Source organism: Felis catus, chromosome F1 (genome assembly GCF_018350175.1).
Source record: "Felis catus isolate Fca126 chromosome F1, F.catus_Fca126_mat1.0, whole genome shotgun sequence".
NCBI lineage: Eukaryota > Metazoa > Chordata > Mammalia > Carnivora > Felidae > Felis > Felis catus.
This window is the reverse complement of record NC_058384.1, coordinates 68,472,198-68,487,593: the sequence shown is the minus strand read 5'-3', so window position 1 is coordinate 68,487,593 and position 15,396 is coordinate 68,472,198. Positions and strand designations below refer to the sequence as shown.

The 15,396-nt window shown below is 62.4% G+C and overlaps 1 protein-coding gene across 1 annotated transcript in view; it reads left to right on the top strand.

Moving 5' to 3' along the window:
• The window catches only part of IL6R (interleukin 6 receptor), a 45,278-nt gene extending 35,636 nt beyond the window's left edge, over positions 1-9,642 (top strand). The window contains exon 10 of the mRNA XM_023248073.2: positions 6,384-9,642. Within this exon, the coding sequence (XP_023103841.2) occupies positions 6,384-6,630 (247 nt within the window). The 3' untranslated portion in view covers positions 6,631-9,642. The remainder of the gene's footprint in view (positions 1-6,383) is intronic.
• Positions 9,643-15,396: the final 5,754 nt, after the last annotated feature.

The window sequence follows — 15,396 nt, the reverse complement described above, 5'->3', positions numbered from 1 at the left end:
GCCCATGGCCTCCTCCCGAGGTGAGCAGGGTCCGGGGGGCCCGTGGCCTCGTCCTGTGGTGAGCAGGGCCCTGGGGGCCCGTGGCCTCGTCCCAAGGTGAGCGGGGTCCGGGGGACCCGTGGTCTCGTCCTGTGGTGAGTGGGGTCCGGGGGGCCCATGGCCTTGTCCTGTGGTGAGCGGGGCCCGGGGGGCCCGTGGCCTCGTCCTGTGGTGAGTGGGGTCCGGGGGGCCCATGGCCTCATCCTGAGGTGAGCAGGGTCCGGGGGACACATGGCCTTGTCCTGTGGTGAGCGGGGTCTGGGGGGCCCGTGGCCTCATCCCAAGGTGAGCAGGGTCTGGGGGACCTGTGGCCTCGTCCCGTGGTGAGCGGGGTCCGGGGGGCCCGTGGCCTTGTCTCATGGTGAGCAGGGTCTGGGGAGCCCGTGGCCTCGTCTCGTGGTGAGCGGGGCCCGGGGGGGCCCGTGGCCTCGTCCCATGGTGAGCGGGGTCCGGGGGGGCAGTGGCCTCGTCCCGAGGTGAGCGGGGTCCGGGGGACCCGTGGCCTCGTCCCGAGGTGAGCAGGGTCCGGGGGGCCCGTGGCCTCGTCCTGTGGTGAGCAGGGCCCTGGGGGCCCGTGGCCTCGTCCTGTGGTGAGCGGGGTCCGGGGTGCCCGTGGCCTCGTCCTGTGGTGAGCGGGGTCTGGGGGGCCCATGGCCTCATCCTGAGGTGAGCAGGGTCCGGGGGACCCATGGCCTCGTCCTGTGGTGAGCAGGGTCTGGGGGACCCGTGGCCTCGTCCCATGGTGAGCGGGGTCCGGGGGACCCGTGGCCTTGTCTCGTGGTGAGCAGGGCCCAGGGGGGCCCGTGGCCTCGTCCCATGGTGAGCGGGGCCCGGGGGACCGTGGCCTCGTCCCAAGGTGAGCAGGGTCCGGGGGGGCCCATGGCCTTGTCCTGTGGTGAGTGGGGTCTGGGGGGCCTGTGGCCTCGTCCCGTGGTGAGCGGGGCCCAGGGGGGCCCGTGGCCTCGTCCCGTGGTGAGCAGGGTCCTGGGGGCCCGTGGCCTCGTCCCGTGGTGAGCGGGGCCCGGGGGAGCCATGGCCTCATCCCGTGGTGAGCGGGGCCCGGGGGGCCGTGGCCTCGTCCCGTGGTGAGCGGGGCCCGGGGGACCGTGGCCTCGTCCCGTGGTGAGTGGGGCCCGGGGGGCCGTGGCCTCGTCCTGTGGTGAGCGGGGTCCGGGGGACCCGTGGTCTTGTCCTGTGGTGAGCGGGGTCTGGGGGGCCCGTGGCCTCGTCCCGTGGTGAGTGGGGCCCAGGGGTGCCCGTGGCCTCGTCCTGTGGTGAGTGGGGTCTGGGGGGCCCATGGCCTCATCCTGAGGTGAGCAGGGTCCGGGGGACCCATGGCCTCGTCCTGTGGTGAGCAGGGTCTGGGGGGCCCGTGGCCTCGTCAAAGGTGAGCAGGGTCTGGGGGACCCGTGGCCTCGTCCCATGGTGAGCGGGGTCCGGGGGGCCCGTGGCCTTGTCTCGTGGTGAGCAGGGCCCAGGGGGGCCCGTGGCCTTGTCCCATGGTGAGCGGGGCCCGGGGGACCGTGGCCTCGTCCCAAGGTGAGCAGGGTCCGGGGGGGCCCATGGCCTCGTCCTGTGGTGAGTGGGGTCTGGGGGGCCCGTGGCCTCGTCCCGTGGTGAGCAGGGCCCAGGGGGGCCCGTGGCCTCATCCCGTGGTGAGCAGGGTCCTGGGGGCCCGTGGCCTCGTCCCGTGGTGAACGGGGCCCGGGGGGACCGTGGCCTCGTCCCGTGGTGAACGGGGCCCGGGGGGACCGTGGCCTCGTCCCGTGGTGAGCGGGGCCCGGGGGGACCGTGGCCTCGTCCCGTGGTGAGCGGGGCCCGGGGGACCGTGGCCTCGTCCCGTGGTGAGTGGGGCCCGGGGGGCCGTGGCCTCGTCCCATGGTGAGCAGGGTCCGGGGGGGCCCATGGCCTCGTCCTGTGGTGAGTGGGGTCTGGGGGGCCCGTGGCCTCGTCCCGTGGTGAGCGGGGCCCAGGGGGGCCCGTGGCCTCGTCCCATGGTGAGCAGGGTCCGGGGGGGCCCATGGCCTCGTCCTGTGGTGAGTGGGGTCTGGGGGGCCTGTGGCCTCGTCCCGTGGTGAGCGGGGCCCAGGGGGGCCCGTGGCCTCGTCCCGTGGTGAGCGGGGTCCTGGGGGCCCGTGGCCTCGTCCCGTGGTGAGCGGGGCCCGGGGGAGCCGTGGCCTCATCCCGTGGTGAGCGGGGCCCGGGGGGGCCGTGGCCTCGTCCCGTGGTGAGCGGGGCCCGGGGGACCGTGGCCTCGTCCCGTGGTGAGTGGGGCCCGGGGGGCCGTGGCCTCGTCCCGTGGTGAGCGGGGTCCAAGGGGCCCGTGGCCTCATCCCGTGGTGAGCGGGGCCCGGGGGGGCCCGTGCTGGCCTCCCCCTCCTCATCTAGCTTGTGTTGCTGGTGGCGGCATGTGTTTTAGAGGAAGAACTGGCCAGATTTGAAGACGGATCAGATGAGCAGCAGGAGGGGCAAGGGTCCAGTGTGACCCTCAGGTCTCTTGCCTCAGCAGCTGGGTGCGTGGTGGATTGTCAGTCTCGCGGAGACTGCGAGCATGTAGATAGGGTGCGGGCAAGGCCAGGACAATCCGTGTGGAATTCCAACACGGGAAGGTTGTGTAGACGCAAAGGGGAGCCGGGAACCGTGCTGACAGATCAGAGGGGGGTGGGGTGTGTGCGAGACACAGAAGTGAGGCGTCAGGCCCTGGGGCTGCAGTGCCGTTCCACGTGGTCTGTCTCACGGGAGCCGTGTACAGACGTGGGGAGGGTGCCACGCGGGCATCAGCACGGAAGTCTGTCCCCGGGCGAGTCCGAGGGGCCTGGCCACACCTCCCGGGGACCTGCAGGGGTCACCTTTCAGTGCTGTGTCCTCGCACCTCTCCAGCTGAGGTTAGGAAACACACAGGCCGATGGGCACCGTGCCCCCTTCACGTGGCCTCTCCCACCGGGTGGCCGTCGGCTTTGTCACTCACACTGAGCTTGCGGACACGTCAGCCAGCAGTGCTCCTGAGGCGTGGGCAGGAGGCGTGTTCGTGGCCTTGGCGGGAGCTCACGGTGTTGCCTGTGCTGAGGTCTCGGGAGGCTTGGCCGGTGGCTGGACCAGCGCAGGGCAAACTGGAGCCTGTCCCTCCTGCCTCTTGTCTGGTGGCGGCTGTCCGGGTTGTCGCTGGTGATCGTGAGGGGAGGCTTGGGGGCGAGCAACCGCCACGCTCCCGGGGCCCTTGCGCAGTCTCGGGAGCGGCCGTGGCACCGTGGTGGTCCGGGTGACGACTCAGACTGCGTTCGGGGTGGCGTCCGCTTGGACGCCCAGCGCAGTGGCGAGCCGGTCGTGTGGAGGGTGTGCGGGTGAGGCCAGAGCGCGGGAGGCCGAGGTCTCACCAGCTCTTACACGTTTGGAGCAGAGAGGGGCCCTGCCAGCACTCACCGCCCCTCTCCTGCCGCCTGCGGGCCGCCACGGACCCCACCGAGGAACCGTCGGGGCCTCCACTTGGCCTGCGAGGAGGCTGGAGCTGGGGGAGCGTGGGAGACAGCGGCTGCAAAGGCCAGGATTCAAACCCCAAGCTCATGTTCTGTGGATGTGGCCGTCACGGTCGTTTAGGGAAGTTCTTTACTTTTACAAATGAGAGAGCGGACCTGAGAAGTAGGGTGACTTTGTGCCTGGAGCCAGGACTAGAGCCCGAGCCCCGAGAGTCCCCGCCCACCAGGCTAGCCTGCTGTGGCCGACGTGGGCCCGGGGAGTGCGGCCCGTCCGCTCCTGGCCTGTGGCTTCACTGACCGGCAGCCCCATCTCGCTGTGCCGTTCACCACTGAGCGAGAAGCGTTAGGCCGGGCGCTAACCGCCTGCCGTTCGTCAGAAAGCTTGTTTGCTCACCTGCGGATGGTGCTTGGACTCTGGGTGGTTGCTACGAGCCTCGTGTTGAGAACACACAGTAATTTATTTCCTCGCCTGGTGACTTTCCATTTTCTCTCGTCTCAGGCAAATTTATTTGGAAACAGGCCAGTTCTTTTTTTTTTTTTTTAATTTTTTAAAATGTTTATTTTTGAGAGAGAGAGAGAAAAAAAGCAAGCAGGGGAGGGGCAGAGAGAGGGGGAGACACAGACTCGGAAGCAGGCTCCAGGCTCCGAGCCATCAGCTCAGAGCCCGACGCGGGGCTCGAACTCACAGACTGTGAGATCATGACCTGAGCCGAAGTCGGACGCTCAACCGACTGAGCCACCCAGGCGCCCCTCATCCCGATGTTTTAAAACCACCTTGTGTGTCGCTTCTCACTGGGTTACTTGTTTAAAAGAGTGACAGTTGTTCTAAATGTTTTAAAATTTTTCTTTTAGCTGCAGAAACTTTTCTTAAAACATTATGAAGCCCAAATAGGTAAGACACGAGGTGGCGACTGGGGTGCATGAAGTCTGGCCGCTCAGCTTGGTTCTTTGCCCCCGTGTCCCAACCTCTCCAGCCCCCGGCCTGCCCAGACCCCCCGCTCAGGCCGGAGCAGTGCCTGCCGTGGACGCCCCCCCAGGCTGGCTGCAACCAAAGTCCCTTTGAGCCTAGTCATTTGTGGGAAGCGTCTCATTCACTCAAAATATTTCAAGAGAAGAAAAGCTCGTCGTTCTTAGTTACCCATCCAGTTAGTTGCTTTGGAAAAAAGAGGTCAAAAGCAGACGCTGCTCTCCCTGTAGGTTAAATAACGTCGACAGAGGCTTCAAAACAAATTTGTTTGCTAAATGGTGATAGGTAGAAGGAAGAAAAAATCCCGCGGTATCCAAAGACGGCCTTTTTGCTTGTTAAAACGTGAATGTGGTCGAAGTCCGGCCGATGCAGACAAGCGCACACGTCCCAAGCCGGCAGGTCCACGAGCTTGCGCGAAGTGAGCGTGTGGTCCACAGCCCGATCGAGAACCGTGGCGTTTGGATGCGTTTCCCGAGCCTCGTCCTCAGCTCAGTTCTGTCCTCGCGGCGCCGTGACTGTCCTGTGTGCACAGCCGTGAGTCCTGCCTTGTGAATTTGGCCTCAGTTACAACCCAAGCGCTTTCCCGCATCGTTTCGCTGCCGTTACACCTCACTTTCCTGAACTTCGGGAAATTCCGGAGCCGCTGTCGGGCCGCTGTGCCCAGGCTCGCTCCAGCAGCCTTCGACGGGCGTTCGGGCGGGTCTGCTTCCACGGACGCCGCCGAGTCTGACATCTTCGCGCGGAACGCTTTCCCGCAGCCCTGCTATTTCCTCGGGGTGTTTTCTCAGAAATGGAACTCCTGGGTCAGAGGGTCTGAATATTTTGAAACGCAGAGTGTCATGCCTGCCCTCGGCTCTCCCCTGAGGGAGGGTAACTCCCCCCCAGGGCCCCGCTGCCTTCCCGGCCCGGTGCCCGAATGGCGGAGCCTTCAGGAACATTCTGAAGATTGTTTATTCCATTTGGGTAACAGGCTAGCAGCCAATGGCAGATTGGAGCCAACTCTCAATGATTTATCGTCACCAGAACAGGAATAGCCTGTTGATATAAAAAGAAACCCAAGGAAAATCCCCAAACCTTGTTTTTGACACTGGTTTCCCTCCTCCCTCCAAGCCCTTCCTGGAGCCGCTGACGTCAGGTGGGGCCGAGGGAGGTGACAGAGGGGAGCGGGGCAGCGGTGGCAGCGGGGTGCCGGCCGCGTGGTCACGGGGCCCCTCAGGAAGGGGCCTGATGTATCTTTGGAGACTCTGGCCCGCGAGTGACTCTCTCGGCCCCTGCGCCCTGGCCGTGGGCCCGGCGCAGAGCAGCCTGAGGGGAGCCGTGATCGGAGATGCTTATCTCCTTCCTGCCGAAGATCTGCTTTCCTGTCAGATGAGTCACTTGTGCCCGACGGTGCCCACGGCGGGGTCTGTGCGGACTCACCAGCGTGGCTGGAGTGGCCCAGAGGAGCAGGGCTGCGGACGGAGGGGCAGCCCTGCCCCTGCTGAATGGAGGCTGCCAGCCGTCGGCCCCGCTGGCCGGAGCTTGACCCACAGGCCCGTTTTCCCTCCTCTCTTTTCCAAGCGAATGGGCTTGGGACCCACGGTGCACCTGTGCGCAGCCTGTGGCACAGGACCGATGACGTGCTTAGTGCAGTGAAGGGACACGCCTGGCCACGTGTGCCTCAGTTTCCCCGTTTGTAAGTGGGACCAACAGTACACACGTGTCCCTTGGCGTGTTTTTGAAACCCCCAGCTCTTCAGAGCGCTGTGCCGTGTAAGCCCCTGTGATGGGGTAGACGGCTCTCGCTCCTCTGAGCGGGAGGCCGGCGCCGGGCCCCCGGGGGAGCCAGCGGCCGGCGTTTCTCACTCGGGTCCGTCCCCGGGGCACTAACGGCCGTGTGCTTTGTCTTTGTCTGTCTCCGTGAAGGTTCAGGAAGACGTGGAAGCTGCAGGCCCTGAAGGAAGGCAAGGCCAGCACACAGCCGCCGTATGCTCTGGGGCAGCTGGTCCCCGAGAGGCCCCAGCCCAGGCCGGGGCTCGTCCCCCTCCTCTCTCCTCCCGTGAACCCCGGCAGCCTCGGGTCTGACAACACGTCGGGGCACGGCCGGCCGGACGCCAGGGGCCCCCGGAGCGCTTACGACATCACTAACCGAGACTACTTCTTACCCAGATAGCTGGCTGGGCGCGCGGGGCAGGCGGGGGCCAGGCCGGCCCTGCCGTGTGCGGGACAGAGCGCCAGCCGGCCCCTCTCGGGCGCCGGCGGCGCGGGGCGGCCTCGCAGGAGGCGCTTGGCTTCCTGGAACAGGCGTGCGGCCCCTGCCGGTGTCCGGGAACCGCCCCTTCCCACACGCCCCCGAGGGGCCCGAGCCCACGCAGGCTCGTGGGTCCACCGTGCTGGACGCTCGGGGCAGCAGAGCCGGGTGTGGGCTGTGCAGGCTTGGCGTACTTGACCTGCTGGCCGTCCGCACACCCCGCTCGCCTCCACGAGCTGCAGCCTGCGGCAGGTGGGACCCCCAGCCGCCGGCCCCCCGGTGCCCTGCACCGAGCCACCTCCCAGCTGGAGTCCTAAGTGCCTTCAAAATCCAGTCTTCTCAGGTCCGAGGGCGGGAGAGGGCTCGCCTGCCTTCCCCACACCTGAAAACAGCCCAGACGGGTCGGAGAGCGTCTCAGGGCCTGGGGGTCTGAAGTGGAATCGTACTCACTTCCTCACTCGCATCGTGCTGCATGGGAAGGGTGATGCTGGGCACTGGCTGGACCGCAAGCAGGTGCACTGGCTCCAGTTCCCCGTCTGGACCCCAGGACTAAAGGAGGAGAGACGAAAAGGGGGGCAGGTGCTGGGGACAGGCCTCCTCGTCCCCCCAAGAACTGGCAGCGGGGGCCTCCTCCGTGGCGGTGAGGGGTTCACACCCGCTTTGCTCCGCCTCCGTCTACTTTGTTTTCAGCTGAGCCCGAGGAAACAAGGGAAGATGATATTTATGTGAAAAGACAGAAAGCAAGAATGGATGTTAACCTGCTTTTTACGAGAACTGCTGTTTGATGTTGAGAGGGCGCGAGAGCCCGCGTTCGCCCTGTGTCGGGACAGGAGTCACTTTGGTGAGGACGAGGACGCTTGTGTAGCACAAAACTGCATCAAGCGGAGAAGGAGGAGAAAAGACAATTTTCCTTTTTGAGCAGAGTCAGGTTTCATTCTCTGTCTTGTTTTTTTGTCCTAAAACAACTGCCTCTTTTCGAACTTGGGGCGAAGCAGCTGTTCCCCCCCAGGCAGCCTCAGGGGACACGCTGTCCAGCCCCCACCCCAGCCCCGGGCACGGGGGGGGGGGGGGTGGTGGCCTTCTTACAAAGTCTGCTTCTGCGGAGCCTTCTTCAGTTCCTTGAATTCGGTTCAGCTCAGCTGGGATGGGAGCAGCGCGGAGCGTGTGGCCGTGACAACCGGGGGACGCTCAAGGTTTCCCCCAGCAAGTGCCCTCCAGCAGCATGGGCTGTCCCAGGATGAAGCTGTGATCAGTCAGCCTTGTGGCCACGGCTGAAAACTTAGGAACCACAGACTTTTCTCATCAGCTACCTTTTTAGAAAAACAACCACCAGCACCAGACAGGCGGCAGCGGGGTGGAATGACCACGAGTCGCTCGCTGTTCGCCGGGCTCACACTGTCCCTGCCCCGGCGGGCGGGTTTCGTTGCCATGCTGTGGGCAGCTCTCAGGCCCTGATGCTGCTTTTGGCAACCGGTCTTAAGCCGACAGAAGTTAGGCAGGGGTTTTGTTGTTGTTGTTGTTTTTCTATACCGTTTCTCTGAGCACGGCAGAAACGCTGTGAACGGGAAATACGAAAAGCCAGTGTGTGCGTGAGAAAGGGTGACTCTGTGCCTGTGGGTCCTTGACTCTTCACGGGGCTCTACCCTGGTGGCAGGCTGAGCCGTGGGCGGAAGATGGCGATCCGGAGCTCTGGGCTGCTGAGGGCGCCAGTGCCGCTGTGATCTCCACGCCGTTACCGCTTTCGTTATTATTGTAATGAAACTGCCTTTTGTGTGTGTGTGTTGAAGAGGGTTTTCTCCCTTTCTTTCTTTATAAGCTAGTGCAAATGAAGGAAGAGCGTTTTCCTCTGGGTTGTAGGCTGCTTGGCGGGCACAGGGGCCCCTGCCAAGCTCTCTCTCTGTGTGCCAATCGACGGCCGCCTCCCGGGCCCGTGACGCCTCCACGGCGATGTTACCCACCTGACACCGGCCGCCGCAGCGGTCACGTGTGAAATGACGGCCCATCCTGCCGGGTGGGAAAAGTTGAACATGCCCCGGTTCCAGGTCAGTTAACGTGGTCAGTAATTCCTGTAGCATTAATGAAAATCCGTTGGAGATGTCCGGGGGGTAGCGTTGAATGTGTCTGCAGAGCCTTTGGGAACTCCGAGAGCTCCTTGCTCAGATGGGGCCTTGCCCTTCCGTTTGCCGGGCTCCGGGCTCACAGAATCCCTGCCCCCCGCCCCGGGGTGGGTCACCATCATCACGCGTGCCGTCGGCTGCTGGAGCCCGCCTGGTGGTGAACAGAGCAGGCTGGGAGTGCTCATGCCAGGTGGGTTTCCTGCAGAATGTTCAAGAATGTCTTGCCCAGCTGAGCTGTATCGCCTCGTCACGGGCCCTGAAGGCTGACCCACTTGGGCACGAGGCTGGCAGCCGGCGTCAGGGGGAGTTGCTGTCTCAATCTGGAGACACGGGCACCGGGTGGCCCTTCCTGGCTTCCCCGGCTGCAACGGGGCTGTTGCCGGCAGGTGGGCCAGCGGGTTCAGGCTCTGCACCAGAAGCCTCTGAGCGTCCCCCGCAGGGCCTCAGAGGGCCTCAGAGTTTCTATGACAACCTTAATGATTATCAGGAAATACTGCCAGTCTGCGAACGTCCCCGCTTTAGAAAGGAACAGCATGTAGCAAGGCTGTGCGTGCAGAAACCACACCTGGATGGCGTCACGTGTCTGTTAAACACAATACCTCAACTTTACAATGTGGTTGGTGTTTTTTGAGAGAAATAATAGTTTTAATTTTTGTGTTTATTTTTTACCTAATTGCCTGAAAGCAAACACCAAACGCTGATGTCTGTATGTGGGGCAAAGGGTCAGTATGATGGTTTTCAATATTTTTTTTTTATCAGCTATTTTGTGTTTAAAGCGAAAACTGTAAGTGTCTGAAATAAATAATTTCTACAAATATGCTTGAGATGCAGTTATGCCTCGGGCACCGGGCTGCTTAGAGGAAGGACTTGCCTGATGAAAGGGGACAAGGGCTTAAAAGCGAGTGGAGCCCTTGCCCCCTGCTCGCCCCGTGCAGGACCGAGTCGCCTCTAGAAAGAATCAGATAAGTCCAAGAAACAATAGCAATTTCTCGAAAGACTTTAATTGTACAAATGTTTCCCCAAACGAATCCCGGGGCTTCCGGAAGGGTGTGGGTGCCGGTGCCACGTTTACCGTCCCGGCGGGGAAGGAAGGGGATGGGCCGCGGCTCATCGGGAGGCTGTTTACTGAACAGGGGGCGTCAGCGGGATCACAAAGCTGCCGCGGCCTCCTGAGCGGCAGCCTGGAACCGTCCCCTCTCGCCAAGGGTCTTTGGCAGGAAAACCCGGGCCGCAGCCCGCCCGCGCCTCCCCGACGGACGAGAGCCATCCCGCAGCAGCTCTGTGTCAGCGGCGCCAGGCTGGGGGCCCAGAGACTGGGTGGCTCGGGCTGCGAGCCGAGGCCCCGCGGGGCGCCCGGAGGGAAGCCACGGAAGCCACGGCCGCGCCTGCCCGGCCCACCGCCTCCAGGGCGCCACCGTCTCCTTCGAGCTTGGTCCCTTGGTCCCGGTCCGGCAGAAGGCGCCACAGGAAGATGTCCGCAGGGGGCGGGAGGGGGGAGAAGGAGGTGCCCCGCTCTTCTCCAGGCGTCGCTGTCGGTCACAGCGCTCTTTTCTGCGAGACCCGGGCGAGCGCTGGGCGAGTCTCAGGAGGCCAAAGACACGCGGCTGTTGGAGGAGCCGCTTAGGAAGCCCTTCCCTGCTCGTGAGGCGCAAGGACGCCCGGCCTTTCTCGGGGTCCGTGAGCAGAAGCGGCCACAGGCGGGAAGCCGCCGGCCTGTGTGCTCTTCAAAGGCCCCGAGCTTTCTTCCTTTTAATTCAAAAAGTTTTTTCTTTAAAGCGATCTCTACACCCCACGTGGGGCTGGAACTCACGACCCCGAGATCGAGTCCGAGCACCCCACCGACGGAGCCCGCGGGCGCCCTAAGGCCCCGAGCTTTCAGATGTGGCCCGGCAGCGCGGGGTGGTGGCAGGCGGGCTGGCCGCGGGGCGGGTGCACAAGCAGTGACAGTCAGGGACCGTGAGCCCCGTACCGTCCTCCAAATGCGGACCAGTCCGCGTTTTCGTTGCGGGAGCCCCTGCCTTCCGCAAATGTGTCACTTAGAAAACAAAACACCACCTCACCCACGTCCTGTTTCGTAACAAGCTTTAGGCGACAATCCACACGAATAGAGTTTTTTCAGTAAAATCGTGAAAGGTTCATACCATAGACGCATGAAATCCTCGGCTAAGGCGACTTCAGATCGCTTAACACGGCCGCTCAGGGCTCACGGATCGCTCACTGAGTCACGGAAGCTGCATTTTAACACTGCGTGACGCCTGTTTGAAGAATGGAATTGGTCAGGAGGACACTCGTTCTCTATTTCGGGCTTCGAGTTTCTGTTCTGCGCAACAGGGACTTTGCAACGTTCGGTGTTGTGTGACTTCCTGGGGTGTGTGCCCAGCAAGAGTGAGGGAGAGGCTGGGGGACAGATGGCACCCTGTGTCGGCCCGCCCGGGCCCAGACCCGCACAGGTGCACCGTAGGGACTCCGTGGGTGGGTCTGATGTGGGCGCAGAAAGGTAAGTCGGTCCCCAGGTGGTTCTGAGGAAGGTGGTCGCGAGCCCCAGGGTGACTGAAATGTGACCATTTCTAGGAGGAGGCGGGTGCTGTGGGGGCTTCACATTTCGGGACGTGGCGTCCTTCAGCCCGTTTCCGGGGACAGGTCCGAGGGTCTGAGGAGCTCCCGCCCCAGTCCCAGACCGCTGACTCACGATAGCCGAGTCCCCGGGCCTGAGTGGGAGCCCCCAGGTCCCCCTCTGTGCAGCCAGAAGTGAGGGTCTCTGTGCCGGAGGCCACGAGGCCGGAGCGGGCTTCTGTGGCAGCGTATAGTATTAACTGGAAACAAAATCTGTGGACAGCAGAGAGGGACGGCACCGGCCACACTGGCCGCCGGGAAGTTCATGGCCCCTTTTTGGTAGAAAGGACCTATTACAATTCGCTAATGGCGGCTGCCACTTGTGGACCGTCCAGCACATGCTGCACAAACGGGATAGTCTCTCTCGGCCTCATGGCGCGGCAAGGTGAGTGTCCTCGCCAGCTTACAGACGAGGTGGCGGGGGTGAAGGCAGTGGCCCAAGACTCCGGGCTAGTTAAGAGGCTGAACGAGGCCGCCAACCCGGTCTGCCTGACCAGTGCTGTGTCCTCGCGTTAGGGCACTGGCCACAGGGACACGGGAGGGGGCGGCCGCGGGGACACGGGAGGACGCGGCCGCGGGGACATGGGAGGGGGCGGCCGCGGGGACACGGGAGGACGCGGCCGCGGGGAACACGGGAGGGGGTGGCCCGGGAGGGGCGGCCACGGGGACACGGGAGGATGCGGCCGCGGGGACACGGGAGGGGGCGGCCGCGGGGACACGGGAGGACGCGGCCGCGGGGACACGGGAGGGGGCGGCCGCGGGGACATGGGAGGGCGCCGGGTGCCCACCACAGTTCTGAGCAGATGCCATCTCTAGGAGCGGGTGGCCAGTCCGGTGTGAGGTGCAGGTGGACAGGCAGACTGTGGCCTCGCAGGGAGAGGCTTGCCAAGGGTGCCCAGTACACGCACTAGCTGAGCAGTTCTGTGACTTTCCAGAGCCTGGGAAGTCACGAAGATGACGGATGCTCCTGTTTTCTTTCACGCACTGGGTTTTTTTTCATGAGCATGTATGTTTTTTCACAATGGAAGAAAGCTTTTCATTTAGCAATTATAATCCCCCTGGTGCGGAAGAGCGGAGCCACGCTGAGTACGAAGAATGTTCACGGAGCGCAGGGAGGTGCGGCCGTGGGTTAACCAAAGGTGGCGACGAGGCGGCCGCGCTGAGGCTGGTGGGGGCGGCTCCTTGGGAGAGTCTTTCCAAAGCCCCGACATCCTCCGTTCTAAAAACTGCAAGGATCTGAGGGGTGATGTTTCACTTGCAAACATACCACTGAAAACAGCCCAAAATGAGTACCGACGTGTCTGTCTTGTCATTCACCGAGACCATGATGCACGCTGGTCAACAACATGCTGGTTGATACCCTGATAAACTGATTAGCTTTTTTTTTTTTTTTTAATTTTTTTTTTAATGTTTATTTTTGAGACAGAGACACAGAATGAGCAGGGAAGGGGCAGAGAGAGAGGGAGACACAGAATCCAAAACAGGCTCTGAGCTGTCAGCACAGAGCCCGACGCGGGGCTCGAACTCACGAACTGTGAGATCATGACCCGAGCCGAAGTCGGACGCTCAACCGACTGAGCCACCCAGATGCCCCTAAACTGATTAGCTTTTATAGGCACAAGTGACGTATGTTTCGCTCATGAATCCAACTCAGGAATCCCGTTTATGAACGCAAATCAGAAGGCAATCTGAATCATTAAAAAAAATATCACGTGGGAAGCACTGTAAGTCTGCACCAAGACGGCCTGGTGACTCATCCCATCACGATTCACAGCGTGGGGGCCGGAATTCCGGGGCCCCGTGTGGGTCTGGAGGTGATAACCTGCACTCTGCAGCCCGAATCCCCTCAATGCCTAAGAGTACGTTGACTATCAGGGCCTCAGACCATCGCTCCTTCGAGGAGAGCCTCTCCCAAGCCGGGGAAAGGATAGGCCCTCAGAGCCAACCTGCCAGACCCAGCACAGGTTTGACCGGTCCGGTGGTGGAGACCATACCTCACACCCGATCCCTACTCTCCCGGCCCGAGCCCACGAGGCTCACACACGGGGAGAGAACCCGTTGGTCTCTGGACGTCGAACAGACCGGCACCGTTTTGGGTTTTATCCCCCGGTAAAAGACATAATAAAATTTTCACTGGACCATTTCTGTGCGTGCAGTTCGGTGGAGGCGGTACGTATCTTTGCACCGTGGCGTTAACGGCCTCCGGAGCATTTCGTCTCGCAGAGCCCATCCCCTGTGCCATTAAAGAGCCCCCCACTGCCCGCCGTGCCCAGCCTGGCGCCCGCCATCCTCCTCACCGTTTCTGTGAACTTGGGGGTCCTATACGTGCAGTCCTACCACACGTGTCCCCTCGTGCCTGGCTCGTCACTCCGCACGCACCCTCCGGGCCCACCCGCACCGAAGTACGCGTCCGCGTTTCCTTCCGTTTAAGGCCGACTACCGTCCCGTTCTGTCGTGAGCACGCCTGGTTTTGCCCGCTCCTCAGTCCGTGGGCTCGTGAGTTGCTTCCACGTCTTGGCTGTTGGCTTGGTGTCGCTCTTAACTTGATGCTTCACTTGTTAACCAAAACCACGCGGCTAGCTCACACCCGTCACCCCGCTAGTGTGTGTCCTTCAAAGGTGGGGGATTCTGCGGCCTGGCCTGCTCTCTCTGCGGGAGGGGAGGGCGCAGGCCGTGAGGAGCAGGCTGCGGTCGGCGCCCTCCGCCGTGACTCGCCCGGGACGAGCTGCCAGATTCTTCCGAGTGTGCGGATCTGGAGACGGGGGGGCCCCGGCCTGGCTCGGCGAGCTGCGCGGGACCCGAGAGCGGGAAGGTAGCAAGGAAGCACTTCAGCAAAACACCGGGTCCTCACCTTGACGGTCCACAGGGTCGGAGCCTGACGCTCAACGGCCACAGCCTGGGCTCTCACACGCGCGTTCAACCTGGATCCTGAAAAACGTTACTCTGACTGCTGGGGGGTGGGGACCTCATTTTCAACGCGAGCTTCCTTTCGTTACGCACAGATGGGAAGACACAATAGGCACTTGTACCGCCGGGCCAATTACGTGAACGTTCGACGGGAATTAAAAATTGGATCCTGAAGGGCGCCTGGGTGGCTCAGTCGGTTAAGCGTCCGACTTTGGCTCAGGTCACGATCTCACAGTTCGGGAGTTCGAGCCCCGCGTCGGGCTCTGTGCTGACAGTGCTGAGTCTTGGGATTCTCTCTCTCCCTCCCTCCCCTGCTCGTGCTCTCTCTCAAAATAGGTAAACTTAAAAAAAAACATTTGATCCTGAAGGACTCAACACGACAGCCTTCTTCTAGAACCTCAATGGATGTATTTGCGCACTTGTCCTAAACAGCACCTTCCACTGGGGGTGCTCGGCCACGGCTGGGTATCAGGATCACCTGGTACAAGTTTAAAAAATTATACATTTCAAGCTTCACCACAGACTGAAGCATCACCTCCCATGGGTGGGACAGGGGCACCTGTACGATGACAGCCGAGTAAGAGGTGAGGACACAGGCCACAGCTGTCCACGCACAAGATGCCGAGGAAATGGGGACGGGGGGGGGGGGTGCTCACGACACTACGTCTGGTTCGGGAAGAAGCCAGACAGGTGCCCCGGGAGAAAAAAGTAGGATCGGGTCTGCCGGTGGGTCCAGCGGTTCCCTGCCACAGGTCAGCAATGACGGCAGGTGGAAGGGGCCCCTGGCTGCTGCCCTCGCCGCAGGAGGTGCTTATAAAGGGCGGGATTCTCAGAACTAACCCGAGAGCAAAAACACTAGTTTTCTTGGAACGGTGTTTATTTGAAGCGGCATCTGAGAGTAAAACCTTCAGGAGGGCTGGAATTTTATACAATGTCTCGGGCATAAATGACTCAAGTGCCACACGTGGGTGCTGGGGTCACACACGTCCTAACAGCATTTTCAAAAGCTAAACGTATGTGTTAGTTGTGGGAAAACGGTAAAGCCCGCCAA